The sequence below is a fragment of the Mustela nivalis genome (genome assembly GCF_964662115.1).
Source record: "Mustela nivalis genome assembly, chromosome: 11".
Taxonomy (NCBI): Eukaryota; Metazoa; Chordata; class Mammalia; order Carnivora; family Mustelidae; genus Mustela; species Mustela nivalis.
The window spans coordinates 111,608,271-111,627,060 of NC_139030.1; the positions used below are offsets into that span (position 1 = coordinate 111,608,271).

An 18,790-nucleotide genomic window follows, 5' to 3' on the forward strand; every position below is an offset into this window, starting at 1 on the left:
ACCAGGGAGTCCACACCAGGGGCAGGAGCTGCCTGTGGAGCGCGGTTGTGTGGTGGACACAGGAAAACTGGACCCTTGGCAACAGAAATCTAGTATTTGTGAAACTCCTGTACCTCTGGAGCCATGTGTGGGAACCTTGTCAACTTAGACATCTGGGACAACATTTATTTTACGTTATATCCGAGGCCCAAATATCCTGCTTTGCTTGGGAAACCCCAGACAGGCACGTGACTCTGGAGATGCCTGTGACTGTGAGGCCGGAGGGCAAAGAAGGCCCAGACACGTTTGAGATTCAGTTCCAGCCAGCCCGAGAAAATTCATATTTGAAGGAGAGTATAACATAGTATTTCTTGCACACACGAGTTTGTGCAGTAAAATTTAAAACCACGATGATTATTTTCAGAGTCAATTCATAGAATTACTATGACTTGAATTAAGAGTGCTATTTAAATAAGAATGTATTTAATAATTTAAACGTTTTTTTTCCTAACTAGTTTCCATCAGTAAGTTTTCATTTGCGTGAATTTTCCTTCCATGCCAAGTAAAAATATAAGTGTAGCAGTAAGTGTAACTTCCTTTCCCACCTTCAGTGACCCATCTCAGTTAAAAAAACAAAGACCTTATGGGGCACCTGGGTGGCTCAGTGGGTTAAAGCCTCTGCCTTTAGCTTGGGTCATGATCCCTGGGTCCTGGGATCGAGCCCCACATCGGGCTCTCTGCTCGGCAGGGAGCCTGCTTCCTCCTCTCTCTCTGCCTGCCTCTCTGCCTCCTTGTGATCTCTGTCTGTCAAATACATAAAATCTTAAAAAAAAAAAAAAAAAAAAAACAAAGACCTTGTTTATTTTTCGGTAGTAGTCACTTCATGTGATCGTCATTCTGATCCTGTTTCATGTTGTGTTGAGAGTGATATATCAAGTCAATTACCTTATTATTCATTTCGAAAATTAGCTCTAGAGTAGATAGAGTTACACGGTTAGCATTAAGTGTGCCAAGAGCTCTATTGGACTATTTTGCTTTGCTATATCGCATAGCAACATAAGGAATTCTTGAATGTTAGCAAAATGTGAAGTTGATCAAAAGAAAACCAGACAGAGGAATAGCATATAAATCTGCCATTACTATTATAAATCAGTGTGTAAATTTTCTGGTTAGTAGCTCAGAGTTGGATTCTCATTTTATATTTGCAAAAAATAATTAGGGGATTGAAAAGGTAACTAGGAAATCAAAAAGGCCACGGTCAGAGTTGCCTGGCTTCTGTTGGGGTGCAGAGTAGACTCCTACTGTCCCATGTAGAATTTGTGTGGAGTTGCATGTAGACATACACCAGTTCATTCTTCAAACCATGTGACATAGTATCAAGCGTATTACGTTTTTATTGTTCAGATTACAAAAAATTTTTTTGAAAACTGTTTCATGCAGATGTAGTTTTATGTAACCAACCTCTAGTTCTTTCTTACCTGTCAAGATAATAGTAGTGGAATTAACTGAATACAGACTATCAACTAAAATAGTAACACCTCTTGCAGACAAAGTAATATGGTCCACATCTATAATGACTTTAGCTAAGATGATAATCTGAAAACAAAAAAGAAGCATTGAATCACCGAATGTTTTCTACTCTGCTCCTCTAATTAAGCTTTTTGTTCCTTGGTACTTCTCAGGAAGGTAAGGGGAGTAACTTGAAATGGTGCAGTACAAGAAAGGCAAGCGGCAAAGGTTTGAATCAGAGTAGTTTTCACTGTCGGATCACTGTGGTGGACATGGCAGGCCAGTGTGTGCTTCCTGCAATATTCGCAGCTTTTGCGTCCTTGAAGTATGGGTTCATAGAAAGTAGTTCTCCTAAAGGTCACTGGATAGAAAAAGAAGCACCCAGATACACCGGGTGTCATAGGTTGAAGAATCAGTGTGATCAGCGAAAGGTCTGCAGTTAGAAAACTTGTCTTGTATACTACCGTGATTCTCTGCCTGCAGCGTGGGGATGACGAAAATGATACTGTGTGCCCACAGCCTGACGGCGGTGTTGGAAGTATCAGATAAGGTACAGAGGCAAACAGTGCCTTGTAACTTGTAAAACTGCAGATAAATGAGGAATCCTCATAAATAATGGAGTTTCTATAGGTGGAAGGGGCCAGTGTAAAAAATACTGTGTATTTTACAAATTGGTAAACGCTTTTCCAGATAAAAATTTTTTCTCATTTTTTAAGTTTTGACTAAAAAGACTAATTTATTGATTTGAAGCTTGAATTCCCAGTTTTATACCTGAAATGCCGCCATTGCCTTCTCAGCTTCAACCGTTGATTCAAGAAAGGGTTCAAAGATTGATACGGTCACTATTCCACTTTCTAAAATTAAGTATTGTTGAAGGCGATTGTTGATGGCAAAAAGGGATAATGCATAGCCCGCCCTTAAACAGATATCCTGGAAATAGGAGAAACATGTATTATCTTTAACTCAGTTCATCTATTATGTTACTCAAGGTAATGAATTTTGAATTCTTGGCCATCTAAATATAGTGCATTCTTATCTTTGGAAGTAAAATTTGACATTATTGGGGAAAATAGGTAGTTGAGTTAACCCAGAATGTTATTGAACAGATAAAATTGAGAAGTAGGTTGCGGTATCAGAGAGAAGTAATTTTAATTTTCAGAGGGAAAGTTAGGTTAGTGATTATGCAAATAAATATCTAAATAGTAAGGAAATTGCATAATTTCATTAACCCTCAACTTTTTTGTTTTAACATATTTTTATTTTTATTTTCACCATTTCAAAGTAGACTTGATAAATCAAAACTCCCCTTGCTCTAGCAGGCTATATATTACATTTTATGCATTGTGGGATGATCTCTATCATCTCTTAAAATAAGTTCATTTGTAAAATTCCGTACTGTATCCTGAGGGGAAATAAAAAGAAAGATGATTTAAAAATCACATTTTAACATTCTGGGATTTGGCAAACAGCAAAAGCCAATTCTTACTTGGCAAAGATGAACCAATACAGTAGATCTGCCAGAAAGCCTGAAAAGAATTTTATCACTAAATCTTATTTTTAATATTTTGTTTGAACAGTATAGTACAGAAAAAGCCATTAATAAAGTGAGTTTTCCTCTGCCACTGTTAATCATTATGTAAAAGTGCTATATGTACGTACCAAAATATTTACCAAGAAAATTATACGATGCCTGAGATTTGTTTCAAAAGTAGTGTAGGACGAGGGGCTCCTGGGTCTCTCAGTCAGTTGGGCGTCTGACTCTTGGTTTTGGCTTAGGTCATGATCTTGATACCGTGAGATTTAGCCCCCCAGTGGCTCCGCGCTCAGCAGAGTCGCTTGAGATTCTCTCCCTCCGCCCCTCCCCCAACTCATGCATCTGCATGCTTTCTCTGTCTCTCAAATAAATAAACCTTTAAAAAATAATAACAACAACTTGGGAAGATGAAGTGGGTATATAGGTATAATAAGATTGGCCAGGATTGATAATTGCAGAAGTTGAGTCATAGAAACTTTTAAGTTCATTATGCTACTCTTCTGCATATGTTTGAAATGTTCCATAAAAAAATTATGTACACACAAGGAGCCACCTGGCTATAAAGGAAGAAAAAGGGTATTTTTAGGAATTCACAAAGGAATAGGGTCCAGAGTAAGTGAAGCAGGTGGAAACAGGCCAGGAAGAAAAGGGGAATGATTTGGAGGAGAATAATTAGTCAAGAAAAAGGAGAAGGGTGTCCCTGAGGAATAGGGTGATGAGAATAAAATGTGAAACGAACAGAGAGAAGAAAGGTGGCTTAGAAAGTTAGATCCAAATTCAGTCTCCTTACACACTGCTCATATTATTCCAGCAGCTCATCTCCATTTTTCGTATACTACAGTAGAATACAATTCTATATTAAAAAACAATAATGCAGCGAGTTCATTTCTCCTCTTCTAGCCCTCCTTTCTTCCTCCCAAATCCCCAGAACCAAACTGATAGAGATAGTTGGCAATTTTCTTCCCTGATTGCTAAATGCACTGCAGACAACAAAAGTTCTCAAAATTCTCTGGGGTTGGTGCTGTTCAAAGTGTGGCCCATGGACCAGTGATAGTCCACAAAATGGTTGACAACAGGATTACAGAAACTGGGAATTAGCATCTAAAAGGAATAGCTTTGGGACTCCTCGGTGGCTCAGCCCATTAAGCCTCCGCCTTCAGCTTAGGTCATTCGTGATCCCATGGTCCTGGGATCAAGCCCAGCATTGGGCTCCTAGCTCAGCAGGGAGCCTGCTTCCCCCTCTGCCTGCCACTCCCCCTGCTGGTGCATGCTCTCTCTCTGACAAATAAATTTAAAAAATCTTAAATAAAAAATAAATAAAAGCAACAGCTCTTCCTTATAGTTAAATACTAATTAATAAATACATAAAGAAGATGTTTATAGCAGCATTATCAACAATTGCCAAATTATGGAAAGAGCCCCAATGTCCATTAACTGATGAATGGATGAAGAAGATGTGGTATATATTTACAGTGGAATATTATTCGGCCATAAAAGATGAAATCTTGCCATTTGCAATCGTGGTTGGAGCGCAAGTGTATTATGCTAAGTGACAAGACAAATACCATATTATTTCACTCATATGTGGGACTTAAGAAACCAAACAAACAGGGGAAGTGGGGGAGAAGAAGAAAAGCACGAAGCCGACTTTCAACTAGAGAGAACAGACTGGTGGTTGCCAGAGGGCAGGGGATAGGAGGATGGGGTCCACGGGCGATCAGGACTAAGGCAGGCACTTGTGTTGAGCACCAGATGTTGAATCATTAAATGGTGCCCCTGAAACTAATATGACACTGTATAAACTAACTGGAATTTAAATAAAACTTGATTTAAAAAAAAAGAATTTTTAAAAAAATTTCCATTAGGCAAATAAACCATGTAATCATGGTTGCATCCGTGGATTCTAAAACTGGTGAGCAAAAGTGCATGCAAAACAGAATTATTTGCATCGGCTCAAAGTGTCTCACCTCAAGAAACTTGTTAATTAAAAGAGTGACTCGACAGTGGAGAAATGTGACAGATAGTACTTTAACCAAGTACCCAGAGTTAGCACTGCCTGTTATAAGATGTAACAGCAGCATGTACCTCCTGAAAATAATGCACTGGGCAGGTGAGTAAAGAAGACCACATCAGGGGTGCCTGGGTGGCTCAGGGGGTTAAGCTGCTGCCTTAGACTCAGGTCATGATCTCAGGGCCTAGGATGGAGCCCCGCATCAGGGGCTCCACCACTTGTGATTTCTCTCTCTCTCTGTCAAATAAATAAAATCTTAACAGAAGAAGAAGACGACGACGACAACCACATCATTTCTGTGGTATTCTTGCCAAAATACACCACCTCAATTTAATCATGAGAAAACATCAGCTAATTCAAATTGAGGGACATTCTACAAAGTAACTGGTGTAAACTCACAAAAAATGTCAAAATCATGGAAGACATGTAAAAATCATGAAAGACAAAGGACAGTGTTTCACAGATTGAAGGAAACTAAAGGGACATAACAGCTAGATGTAATAGGAGATCCTGGATTGGATTTTGGAAGAGAAAAAGGACATTAGTGAGAAAACTGGCAAAACTAGATAAAATCTGCAGATGAGTTATTTGGTATCAGTGTTGATTTCCTTATTGATATCCAGGAAAGCTGGATAAAGGATATGCTAGAAATACTCCATACTATTTTTGCAAAATTTTGGAAAATCTAAAATTATCTCAAAATTTAAAGTTTTTGTGTTTTTTTGTTATTTTTTATTCTTATGGTCAGTTAGCCAACATATAGAACATCATTAGTTTTTGATGTATTTTTTTGTTTCTTTGTTTTGAATTATCCTGCCCACAACAGATTGCTCGGGAAAAGCTTTCCTTCATCACAAATAGTTTGAGACGCTACCACTCTGGAATATTGGGTAAGAAATGGATGATTGAAAGTTGAAAGGTGGGGCGCCTGGGTGGCTCAGTGGGTTAAACCGCTGCCTTCGGCTCAGGTCATGATCTCAGGGTCCTGGGATCGAGTCCCACATCGGGCTCTCTGCTCGGCAGGGGCCTGCTTCCCTCCCTTCCCCTCTCTCTGCCTGCCTCTCTGCCTACTGTGATCTCTCTCTGTCAAATAAATAAATAAAATCTTTAAAAAAAAAAAAAAAAAAAAAGAAAGTTGAAAGGTCATAAAATTAGGAAAGAGTTTCAACACATCCAGGACAGAAAAGATTTATTCGTTCTTTGAGCATAAAAATTGTTACATTTCAGAAAAGAAATATGACAACTATGAAAAATATGGAACAGTAGTATTTCATCATTACAAACTAATGACCTACCAAAGAGATTTTACATTTTTTATGTAATATAGTTAAGTATTGCTGTGAAACATTTATAATTTGACAATGGGTCTAAAAACCTTTCCACATGAGCTCTAACATTTTATAAAGATATTACCTTATCTGGTGAGTGAAGAAGTTGAAGGACATCGGCATACCTAAATCCTTCGTTTTCATGTAATTCTTTCTGTAACAGATCATTCCTTAGGACGATGCATGCCAAGGTAAATGCCACTTCAACCTAAATATGTGGTTTTCAGAAATTATTTTTCACTCATGGTTTATCAAATGACATATTTCATTATGCAGACTTTCATATGGGATATACTTATTCAAAGATAATATATACTTCATTGATTCCAGTTTCCTAATATTTATTTTTTTCAGTTCTCTAATATTTAGAGGGTGGTATTTATAATGTGTGGAGGAATATCCCTTATCATTTTTAACAGCCATGTGCCGTCGGCACAACCACACGACTCTGCTGGGGAGCATGGGAGAAAGCAGCCAGAAATAGGAGGGGCTTTATCTTAAGTGCATAGTTGGATCCCTTCCACATCTAAAAAAAATTTTTTTTAATTTCCTGGCATGGGGATAAAAGCTGTTTTGAATCCCTTGTTAGCTACTGACCATTGAGCTGGACGGCTTCCATGGAATGCCACTGAATTAAAGCCCTGGGGAGCAGTCCTGAGAAATACTGTATGTCGGGAGTCATCTGACACACACTCTGAAGCCTTTTCAGGGGATGTAAATGAACCTCATCTATTGTGGGGACTCGACAGATAATGTTCTTTAAGCATTACATTATGCGTTTCTACGAAGAATATTATGAACTTGAAAAGCATGATTATTATTACAAAACTTTATTTACTACAGAATCCTATTTGAATAAAAGTATTGGAATATATTTGTGCTCTGTTTTTAACAAGTTAAAGAACTCATTGAAAACATATACCGAAATACAGGTGGACGCAATTGAAGTAAACTGTTTTGCCATGAAATTGCGCGTCTTAAAATAAAAATGTATTTTTATGTGGCATTTTCTATAGTCGTATGAAATTTATTTGTACTATGAAAGTCAGCATGAGTTTTACATATAATTCAAGCCAAAAAATTGCTAGTGTAGGCTCCTTCCTTTTTTTCCCCCATCAACTCCTATGAAAGAATATTCTCTCTCATAGCCAGAAAAGCTGCATAACTTAGAACATCTTTTCACATAATACATTCCTTAAAAGAAATAATACTGTATTTACTGACATATTTGTGTTTTCTCATTTCTGACAGAACTCATACCAAATTTTGAAGAGAAAATGTATTTTTTGGCCTTATAATTTCCTGCCTGACTAACTCTAGATGTTCTAAATTTCCAAGCTTTGGTAGAGGATTTGAATAGACATGAGCATCATTTTATTAAGGGCAGTTTACTAGAAGTAAATAGAAGAGTGAATGACTCTTAAACAACTCATCAATTATTTATATAAGTAAACTATTGTTGCTGGCCAGCACAGACTGCTTGGTACAGGTAAAGCTATTTTAGTGGTGCAATAGTATAGGAATCACTTATATCTGAGAAATTTCGCTACATAAGTCACACACATCCTCATTATCCCCACCATTTTAGCAACCAATATCCGAAAAAGAAGGGAAGAAATTCTGTGAATAATCAGATATCTGAGGAATAAAACTTATTTAATGAGTAAAGACGCAAGACTTAATTATTTGAAAATGTAATATTTTAATAAAATTTACTATTTTTATAGCAAGTTTTTAATTTAAACCTTCTAGAATTTTGTTTAAAATGTTAAATTTTTCATTATACTTGTGAATTTACATAAAGATACAAATTATTCTCAAAAGGTCATATTTCTGTTAATTTTTACTACATCAGAAAAAAACCCTTAATCAGAAAAAACCTTAAAACCTTTTATATACCTTGATGTTAGGAGAAGGGTGATTTCTCAGTAGTTGAATAAGTATTGGAAAGGCATTTTCCTCTACAACAAATTGTTGACTGATAGGATTACTTGTATGGGCAACACCTATAAGAATATACATAACAGTAAGAATATTTCTTTCCATCTTTATCCCATATGATAAAGTCAAACACAGCTTGGTATGTTGGATTAAGTTTTCTAGCATAATATGGTTAATAAATTACAAAAGGGAACACCATATTTATGGGTATTTACCAAAAAGATACAAATGTAGCCCAAAGGGGAACCTGCCCCCCAATGTTTACAGCTGCAATGTCCACAATAGCCTAACTATGGAAAGAGCCCAGATGTCCATCGGCAGATGAATGGATAAAGAAGATGCGGCATATACACAATGGAATATTACACAGCCATCAGAAAATGAAATCTTGCCATTTGCAACTAGAACTAGAGGGTATTATGCTAAGTGAATTAAGTCAATCAGAGAAAGACAATTATCATATGATCTCATTGGTGTGTGGAATTAAGATACAAGGCAGAGGATCATAGGGGAAGGGAGGGAAAAATGAAACAAGATGATGAAACCAGAGAGGGGGACAAACTATAGAGACTTTTAATCTTAGAAAATAAACTGAGGATTGCTGGGGGAGGATAGGGTCACTGGCTGGTGGACATTGGGGAGGGTATGTTTGGTCGTGAGTGAGTACCGGGTATTCTATAAGACCAATGAGTCACAGGCCTGTACCCCCTGAAACAAATAATACATTATATATTAATTAATTGAATTTAAATTAAAAATAAGGAAATGCTATAGCAACAGTATTTTACCTGAATTAATTTTTTAAAAAGCAAAATGAATAAACATGGGAAAATTATTATTAGAAGTGTGGATGTTTTCTACTAGTTACAAAACCAAGGAATGAGAAATGTTAGACTATCAAAGAATATAAAAGCTATCATTTACTGAAGATTTATTACCTGCAAGGTACTTAAGCTTATAGTTGCTCTTGTATTCCATAAAAAAGTATTTTTATAAAAATGAATAGAGTAAGTCACCTGGTTCAAATTTCTAGATTCCTTAAATACACGTAGTAAAAAGATAATCTTACCGTCTCCTTTTATAGCATAAGACTTTAAATTATAGGCCCGTCTCGATTTAAAAACTTCTCATCTCTATCTAGTGGATATACAAATAATTTGAATTTTGTTCTTTTGCTAACAAATACCACAACATACACAGCAGGTTTATATACTTAAATATAAACACAAGATCAGACCTCTCTCTGCACCGTGGAGAGAAGTCACTTATCGTCTGGGGAAGTCGGAAAGAACTGGAGGAAACAGGAGCAGGGGACATGCTTGTTCCCTCTCTCCGACTCCCACCCTGGCCACTGGCGAGGTCCGGACATGGACTACATGAATATTCTTGACTCAGCTGGCAGGTCTTGAATGCCTAACTCATCAGGAACTGAGGTAAAAAGTCGAGTTAAAAAGAGAAATTAGAGGGTGCCTGGGCGGTTCAGTCAGCTGTGTGTGAATCTTCATCTCAGTTCAGGTCTTAATCTCAGGGTCATGAGTTCAAGCCCTGCATTGCGCTCCACATTGGGCATGGAGCCTACTTAAAAAAAAAAAAAAAATGGAAAAGAGGAATTAGAATCTCTGCCTCCAAGGTGTTTATATTCTATAAGGGAAGCAACTATTTAAATACATGATTTCAGTACATGCAATGGGTACTTTAACAAAGATACAGAAAATACACCTGAAGCACAGAAAAGGAATTGCTAATCTCAGAGTAAGTGGAAACAGAGTAAACGGAGATTTTGAAGAGTGAGGGTGCTAACGTAGGTCCCCCCCAAAATGAATATTTTTAATAATCATGATTATGATAACGATGATGGTAGTGTGATAAAATGAATACCATCCCATCTCTGACTGAATCTTCACATATTAATAATGGGATGAAACTCCACTAGGTTAGGAAAAGAAGCACTATGAGCCGTAGGCTGAACAATTCTCAGAGCTCACACAGCGCTAGGAATGGTTTATGCTCTGTGGCCAGAGTTCAGATTCCTCATAATTCAGGGGATTATATAAGGAATTAAGTCCCTGGAATGATATCATCTTAATAGTGGAGTTAAGTTAGTTCCACAGTAAAAGCTGCTCTAGAATTGTCCTAATAAAGCTTGAAAGCTAGCTGCAAATGGAGCAAACTGATCCCAAGATAACTGCATGCCAGAACAAAGCCTAACTCCCTTCAAAGAAAAACAAAAAAATTCAATATCTATCAGTTTGCAATTCACAATGTCCAGCATTCAATCAAAACACTATGCATAATTTTAAAATAGAAAATATCTAAGATAAAATATATACAAGAATTATGTATTGGAAGCTTAGGAATCATTGCTGATTGATATTAAAGAAGACCTAAACAAGTAGGGAGACATAGTTTATAGATTGGAAGTCTTACTATTACAGAGATGCCTGTTCTCCACAAATTTGTTTATAAATTTCATGCAATTCCAATAAAAATAATAGATCTTTTTCATAAGTTGACAGATTGATTTTTTAAATTATATGGAATGGCAAAGGACCTAGAGTAGCCAAAACAACTTTGATAAAGAATGGCGATGTTGAAGGACTTATTCTTCCTGCTTGCATGATTTACTGTAAACTTTCAATAATTAAGACAGTGAGTATAACATAAAGATAGACAAATGAGTAAATAGAAGAGAATAAAAAATCCAGAAATAACTCAGAAAAATTCATTGGAGGAAAAGATAATCTTTTCAATAAATGGAGCTGAAACAATTGGACAGCCATATCAAAAAAAAAAATCTTGTCCATATGCAAAAATTAACTCAAAATGGATCTTATGTCTAAATACAGAAAAGAAACAGAAAACCTTTGTGATCTTGAGTTTGGCAGGTTTCTTAAAGAGGACACATAACTTATGAACTAAATTTAAAATACCAATAAATTGGACTTCATCAAAGTTAAAAACTTTTACTCTTCAAAAGACACTGTTACAAAAATGAAAGGACACACTATAGACTGGGAATAAGAAAAAAATACATCTAACAAATGATTTGTATCTAGAATATATAAAGAATGTTTATAATTCAATACGACAACACAATTTAAAAAACGGGCAAAATAGGGATGCCTGGGTGGCTCAGGGGGTTAAGCCTCTGCCTTCAGCTCAGGTCATGATCTCAGGGTCCTGGGATCGAGCCCTGCATCGGGCTCTCCGCTCAGCAGGGAGCCTGCTTCCCCCTCTCTCTCTCTCTGCCTGCCTCTCTGCCTACTTGTGATCTCTCTCTCTCTCTCTCTGTGTCAAATAAATAAATAAAATCTTAAAAAAAAAAAAGTAAAAAAAAAAGGGCAAAATATCTGAACAGAAACTTTACCAAAAAGGATATACAAATAGCAAGTAAGCACATGAAAAGATGTTCTGCATCATTAATATTAGGGAAATACAAGTTAAAACCATAATGAGATTTACTACATATGCACTCTAATGGCCAAAATCATCGTACTCAGTGCTGGCAAGGATGTGAAGCTGTTGGAACTCTCATACACTGCTAGTAGGAATGCAAAGTAATAGCACAGTTTTGAAAAACGGTCTGGCAGTTTCTCTGTAAGTTAAACACACACCTACTCAATGACCCAGGAATCCTACTTTTTGGTATTTACCCTAGAGAAATGGAAACATCTGTGTCTGTACAAAGACTTACACACAAACGCTCATGGCAGCTTCATGTACAATAGCAGGAAACTGGCAACAATCTAAATGCCCATGAGTGGGCACCTGGACAAACGGGTCATAGTATGTCCATGGGCATTCGCCAGGCTTGCCAGAGGCACAGCAGCAGCGTGTGTATGCATGTGGGGAGGCAGATCATAACTACAGGTATCATAAGTCATAAAATCATCCCTCATACCACACAATGGAATATGACTCAGCATTTAAATAGTGAACACATATGCATAAATATCAAAATAGCTATGCTGGGTGAAAGCAGCAAGAAAAAGGCACATCTGTATAATCCAGTTACAAAAAACTCTCGAAAATACAAACTAATCTACACTGATAGAACACATCAGTGGTTCTCTGGGGATGGAAGCCAAAGAGGGGGATTCCAAAAGCACACAATGAAACCATTTGGGGTGACGACTATATTCATTTATTTGACTACTGTGATGGTGTCACAGCTGAATGCACATGTTAAAACTCGCCAAATTGTATGGTTTAATGTATTTTTATATTTTATTCTATTGTATATTTTATTTAAATATTTTATTGTGGGGCTCCTGGGTGGCTCAGTGGGTTAAGCGTCTGCCTTCAGCTCAGGTCATGATCTCAGGGTCCTGGGATCGAGTCCCACATGGGTCTCCCTGCTCAGCGGGGAGTCTGCTTCCCCCTCTGCCCCCGGCCCCCGTGCACTTGCGCTTACACAAACATGCTCTCTCTATGAAATAAAATCTTTAAAAATAAATAAAATATTTTATTGTATGTAAAATATTTCAATAGGTCTTTAAAAACTCACATTTAAAATTTTCTGGGCATGCAAAGAAGTAGGAAAATATGATTCATAATCAGGAAAAACTATTGGCCATTAGAGACCCAGAAATGACACAGATGCTGGAACTCACTACAGGGGCTTTAAAACAGCTATTCTACATACGTTACGTATGTTCAAGAGTGTAGAAGAAAAAATGAACATGAGGAGGAAGGAAAAGGGAGGTGTGTGTGTATGTATAACCACTCTAAACCAGTAAATTCGAAATCAAGAGTTTTCCTCCACAATTCTCGTGGAGATCCCCTTGTCTGTGGCAAATGTCGATGATTTGTAGACAGCTTCGAAGTGAAGTAATGAGAAGAAATTGCACATTTGTGCATGGGCATTTACACACACACACACACACACACACACACACACACACAGTAGTTCTGTATATATGTTGTCATCTATTAGAATTTTAGAAACCTCTATAATCTATACCATAGGTTCTGGCTAAAAAAAAGAAACATTATTTTGTCTGACTGACTGCCTTGGAGCTTTAATGAACTTCAGCAAAGTAGCTTTTTCAAGCAAGGAGAAAAAAATCTTTTTGGAGCCAATTCCTACATTCTTCATTCAGCTAGACTATTTTTTCAGGAAATACAATCAACTACAAATAAAGATTTTTTTTCTTATGTATAAGAAACAGTCTACAATCCGCTTCATGCATTCATGAAGGTCAGCAAAGAACTTCAATGTTCATTTTTGGTAGCTCAATCACTGACAACTCCATAGACTCTTACAGACAGCCCCAACTGTTAGTTCCTTTGCAATGAAAGGAACAACTAGACTTACTGGCCACTTTTATTTTTTTTAAAAAGATTTTATTTATTTACTTGAGAGAGACAGAGATCACAAGTAGGCAGAGAGGCAGACAGAGAGGCGAGAAGCAGGCTCCGGGCTGAGCAGAGAGCCCGATGTGGGGCTCGATCCCAGGACCCTGAGGTCATGACCTGAGCCGAAGGCAGAGGCTCAACCCACTGAGCCACCCACCCCACTTTTACTCATTAAGGTCTTAGAGAAATAAATAACAATGATAAGCCTTTTATAGATTGAGTATGACTTAGGGCTTTATCAGTGGAGACAGAGAGGAAGGGAAATATCTTACTGATAATTTAAGAATTGAGAAAAACTTCACAAACCAATACAAATGGACCCCACGGCTCTGATGACACTCAGAAGTGTGCCTTCAGCGATTTTACTAATCCTCAGTAAGCGAACCAACGGGGCGATGCCATTGCCCTCGCAGATCTGATTCTGATGCATCCTGCTGTCCTTACTTAGGGCTATGACTGCCTCACCTCCTGGTCAAGAAAAGCAAGAAATACGTCGGCTACTTCAAGGTGCTGCTCCACATGGTGCCGATTTATGCACAGGAAATAACTTACCCACGTACTGCATTTTCGCTGACGGTGACAAAAGCATATTTATTATAAAGTTGTATCCGATCTGTTCTGCCATGTACTTCTGCTGTTTCAGGGTTTGTCCTGCCAAGGCCCAAAGGGTCACAGCTCCTTGTTCCTTAACATCTGTTTGAAATGCCTATTTAAAAAAAAAAAAATTCCATTCTTCCAATGCACATTTTTAAAATTTTTTTATTTCCTTTCAGCGTAACAGTATTCATTGTTTTTGCACCACACCCAGTGCTCCATGCAATCCGTGCCCTCCATAATACCCACCACCTGGTACCCCGACCTCCCACCCCCCGCCCTTCAAAACCCTCAGATTGTTTTTCAGAGTCCATAGTCTCTCATGGTTCACTTCCCCTTCCAATTTCCCCCGACTCCCTTCTCCTCTCTAACACCCCTTGTCCTCCATGCTATTTGTTACGCTCCAAAAATAAGTGAAACCATATAATAATTGACTCTCTCTGCTTGACTTATTTCACTCAGCATAATCTCTTCCAGTCCCGTCCATGTTGCTACAAAAGTTGGGTATTCGCCCTTCTGATGGAGGCATCATACTCCATGGTGTATATGGACCACATCTTCCTTATCCATTCGTCCGTTGAAGGGCATCTTGGTTCTTTCCACAGTTTGGCGACCGTGGCCATTGCTGCTATGAACATTGGGGTACAGATGGCCCTTCTTTTCACTACATCTGCATCTCTGGGGTAAATACCCAGTAGTGCAATTGTGCACATTTATTGAACATTGTAGGGATGTTTTATAAAATATTCATTCTAAGGACGCCTGGGTGACTCAGTCGTGTAAGTGTCCAACTCTTGGTTTTGGTTCAGATCATGATCTCAGGGTCATGAGTCAAGCCCCGTGTCAGGCTTCACACCAGGCATGGTGTCCACTTGAGATTCTTCCCTGGCCCCCGCAACAGGCTCTCTAAAAACACTCTCTCTAAAACCAACCAACCAACAAACAAACAAATAAGTAAAATCTTTAGAAAAAAGTTCATTTAAGAATTCGTTTTAGGGACGCCTCAGTGGCTCAGTCATTAAGCCTCTGCCTTCAGCTCAGGTCATGATCTCAGGGTCCTGGGATCGAGCCCCGCATTGGGCTCCCTTCTCAGTAGGAAGCCTACTTCTCCCTCTCCCACTACCTCGGCTTGCTTGTGTTCCCTCTCTCGCTGTCTCTCTCTCTCTGTCAAATAAATAAAATATTAAAAAAAAAAGAGTTGGTTTTAGTTTTCTTCTCACTTTACTAAATTCAGTATTGAATACTTTGTCTAAGAAATATGACAAGTTATCATAAAATTCCTACCTTGAGGAGTTTTAAAAGATATTTACTTAATGATTGTTCCAGAAATGCTCTCTGTATATACGGGTTGTAACTAGCCAGTGATTCCACAGCCATTGCTCCCTTCACTTGGACACTAAGTTGTTTCCCTTTAAAAAGAGCCACCAGAGGAGGAATGGCTCCCTGCAGAGCGATGGCATCCTGAACTTCCCGGTTGTCCCGGGCGACCTCGGCGATGGTGGCAGAAGATACAGCCTTCAGCACATCTGCAAATGAATTCAAGAAACAGTTAAACAAACTTTTTAAAAATACAAAAATGCAACTTATCATTAGTTTCCTTATTAACAAAATCCAACTTAGAGAGTGTATAGAAAATAAGAGAAATAGGAATAAAATTGTCCAGATTCTCCCAACCCAAATGCAAGTATTTCCTTTAGTCTTATTCACTTTTTAAAGGAAAAGATATATTTAAGTAGTGTTACAGACATATTTAACATAATTGTACTATAAGCACAATATCTTACATTTTAATTTACCAGTAAAACATTTTCTCATTCTTTATGAGCATCAGTGTCTCCCAAATGTTCCATTAATGAGTGTATTACATTTCCTTATCCGTTCACCTTTTAAAAAAATAGATGTCATTTCCAGCTTTTCACTGTTAAACAATATTTAGGAGAAATCTTGGAAGGAAAGTTATTTTTCTTTCCTGGATTTTCCCTTAGTATATAGAGTCCCAGGTATTATTGGAATAATTTAATATATCACAGTAAACTAGTTTTCAAAAATGATAATTTCATTTTACACTTTCATAATCAGAGTATGAGTGTTTCAATGTGACTGTACATTTTTAAGTATAGATATCGATACCAGCATTAAGAATAAATACATACATTTAGCTAATTTGATAAGCAAAAAACTGTGTCTCTTTTTAGTTCATATTTTTGGATACTGTTGAATCTAAATAGTTTCATACATTCTTATTAACCAGTTGTATTTGTTCTCTTTAAAACTTACAGAAAATTTACAAAAGTCCAAGAACTCCCTCAAGACTTTTTTTTTAGCTTTTTCTTACTTTCTGTCATGATGTTTCAAACTTACCACATACCTGCTCTGCTCCAGCCCTGAAATGAACCATTTCTTCAAGTTCTCTTTTCTTTTAATGAGGAATGGTACTTAGAAATCAAGATTTTTGGGTACTAGATATGTTCATTTCTACTGAAATATCATTGCTTCTAGACTCTCCAAGCAGACAAAACTAGAAAAATAAATATGCTTCCAATTTTCCAATTCTAGCCCAACCCTACAGGATTCTTTATTGCCTTCCCATAGTCTGTATACTTCTTTTCACAGCGAGGCCACAATACTATCAACATATTTATTCATTTGTTCAGTTCTACAATACTCAGAACACAGGTTCAGAGCCGTTTCACCCATATCACTATGAAATACAAATCCAAAGTATGTTTGCAGTTATTTTTTTTTCTCCTCTAGACTGAGATTATATAATGAAGTGCTATGTTCACCCATTTTTTTTTTACGAAGGGTCCTCACCCAGTTTGGAGCCCAATGTGGGGCTTGAACTCACGACCCTGAGATCAAGACCTGATCTGAGATAGTCAGATGCTTAACCGACTGAGCCACCCAGGTGCCTGTGAAGGGCTATGTTCAAAAGTCACAGGTTATTAATTTTTTTCTTCTTCTTTTAAAGTCTTCATGTGGGGTCCCTGGGTGACTCAGCCAGTTGAGCATCTACCTTCGGTTTGGGTCATGGTTTCAGGATCCTGGGATCAAGGCCCCTGTTGGGCTCCCTGCTTCTCCCTCTCTCTCTCGATCTCTCTCAAATAAATAAGCAAAATATTTTTAAAAAATAAAAAATAAAATCTTTACGTAATTCATTTGAAATCTAGTTGGGTTCGTTTGTTTCTGCTTGTTTTAAATTTTAGTTTTCCCCAGTAGCCTTATAGATCTAATGTGCTTTTTTGTAATATGTAAGACACACATTTCCCAAAGTCAAAACTGTACAGAAGGTGTCTTTGTATTCAATTGGGCAGACTCAAAACCTAATGCTTGTGCTTTCACAGACTATTCAGGTTAGTTCTCTCTATTAAGGCCGATTGTTCATATATGTGTGTGTGTATGTTTCTGTGCATGTGTGGGTGTGCCTGGGTGTGTGTGTGTGTGTGCATGCGTGTGTGTGCATATCACATATCAAATATATTAACTTTTTGTTATGAATATTTTCATCATTCAATCATTTGTTTTCTCAGCAAGTACTTTATTGAGGAGCTACTACATGTCAGGCACTGTCCTAGGCACAGAGAAACAGTGATGAACTGACAAGACAAAGTCCTTGAACCTTGTGGGACAAGCCAAAGGCCAGAAGAATGAAATAGCAATATGTTCCATACTAATTCAGAGTAAAATAAGGAAAGTGACAGGAAGTGATGGGAAGGTCATTTCTATTTGGAATTAGGTTAGAAGGGCACATAAGCTATGACAGAAATTTGGGCTTTATCTTAGGTGACAAAGAACAAGTGAATGATTTAAAAAAGGGTAAAAATGTGATCAACTTTGCATTTACCTATATAACTCTAGTAATACTTGGAATGTTAAACCCAGTAGGTTACTAAAATTAAGAGAGTGGGGGGGGGGGTCATTTTTTAACCCTGTACTGCTAAGTCAGTCCAAAAAATGGAAATTCCTATACTCAGGTGTGTTGCTCATTTCTTCCATAAAAGGAATAGTGAGGGAGTGTCTGGGTGGCTTAGTGGGTTAAGCCTCTGCCTTCAGCCCAGGTTATGATTTTATGATTTCAGAGTCCTGGGATCGAGCCCCACATCAGGCTCTCTGCTCAGCAGGGAGCCTGCTTCCCTTCCTCTTTCTCTGCCTGCCTCTCTGCCTACTTGTGATCTCTGTCTGTCAAATAAATAAATAAAATCTTTAAAAAAAAAAAAAAGGAAAAGTGAGTTACAAAATTTCTTAATTTGGAGAATCAGTAATCACAAATGCATGACTTGGGTTCTTTTGGCATTATTTTTTTTTTTCCTCTTTTCTTGAAGCAAACTTTCCAACAGTGAGGCTGAAGTTTTGATCTATTTGACTCCTGTGTCTACTTACCAACTGGATCCAAATTCTAAAGGAAGAGGGACTATCTTAGCGCCTCAATAGCCCAAACTGTCTCCAATGCTTAGAGGAAAAGCAGGGACTCGGTTAGAGAGCCAGCAAGAGTAGATTCAAACAACAATGAAGTTCTGAACAGTAAATACAACTGCT

At 37.6% G+C, this 18,790-nt stretch overlaps 2 protein-coding genes across 2 annotated transcripts in view; one reads left to right on the top strand and one right to left on the bottom strand.

Annotated features, from left to right (window-relative positions):
* Positions 1-18,790, top strand: part of SLC40A1 (solute carrier family 40 member 1) — a 747,507-nt gene that overhangs the window by 553,373 nt on the left and 175,344 nt on the right. The window lies entirely within an intron of this gene.
* The window catches only part of ANKAR (ankyrin and armadillo repeat containing), a 67,558-nt gene that overhangs the window by 8,867 nt on the left and 39,901 nt on the right, over positions 1-18,790 (bottom strand). The window contains exons 14-20 of the mRNA XM_082690501.1: positions 15,539-15,780; positions 14,213-14,366; positions 13,967-14,128; positions 8,261-8,367; positions 6,447-6,569; positions 2,260-2,418; positions 1,458-1,575 (exon numbers count right to left, since the gene is read on the bottom strand). Coding sequence (XP_082546627.1) covers positions 1,458-1,575; positions 2,260-2,418; positions 6,447-6,569; positions 8,261-8,367; positions 13,967-14,128; positions 14,213-14,366; positions 15,539-15,780 — 1,065 coding nt within the window. The remainder of the gene's footprint in view (positions 1-1,457; positions 1,576-2,259; positions 2,419-6,446; positions 6,570-8,260; positions 8,368-13,966; positions 14,129-14,212; positions 14,367-15,538; positions 15,781-18,790) is intronic.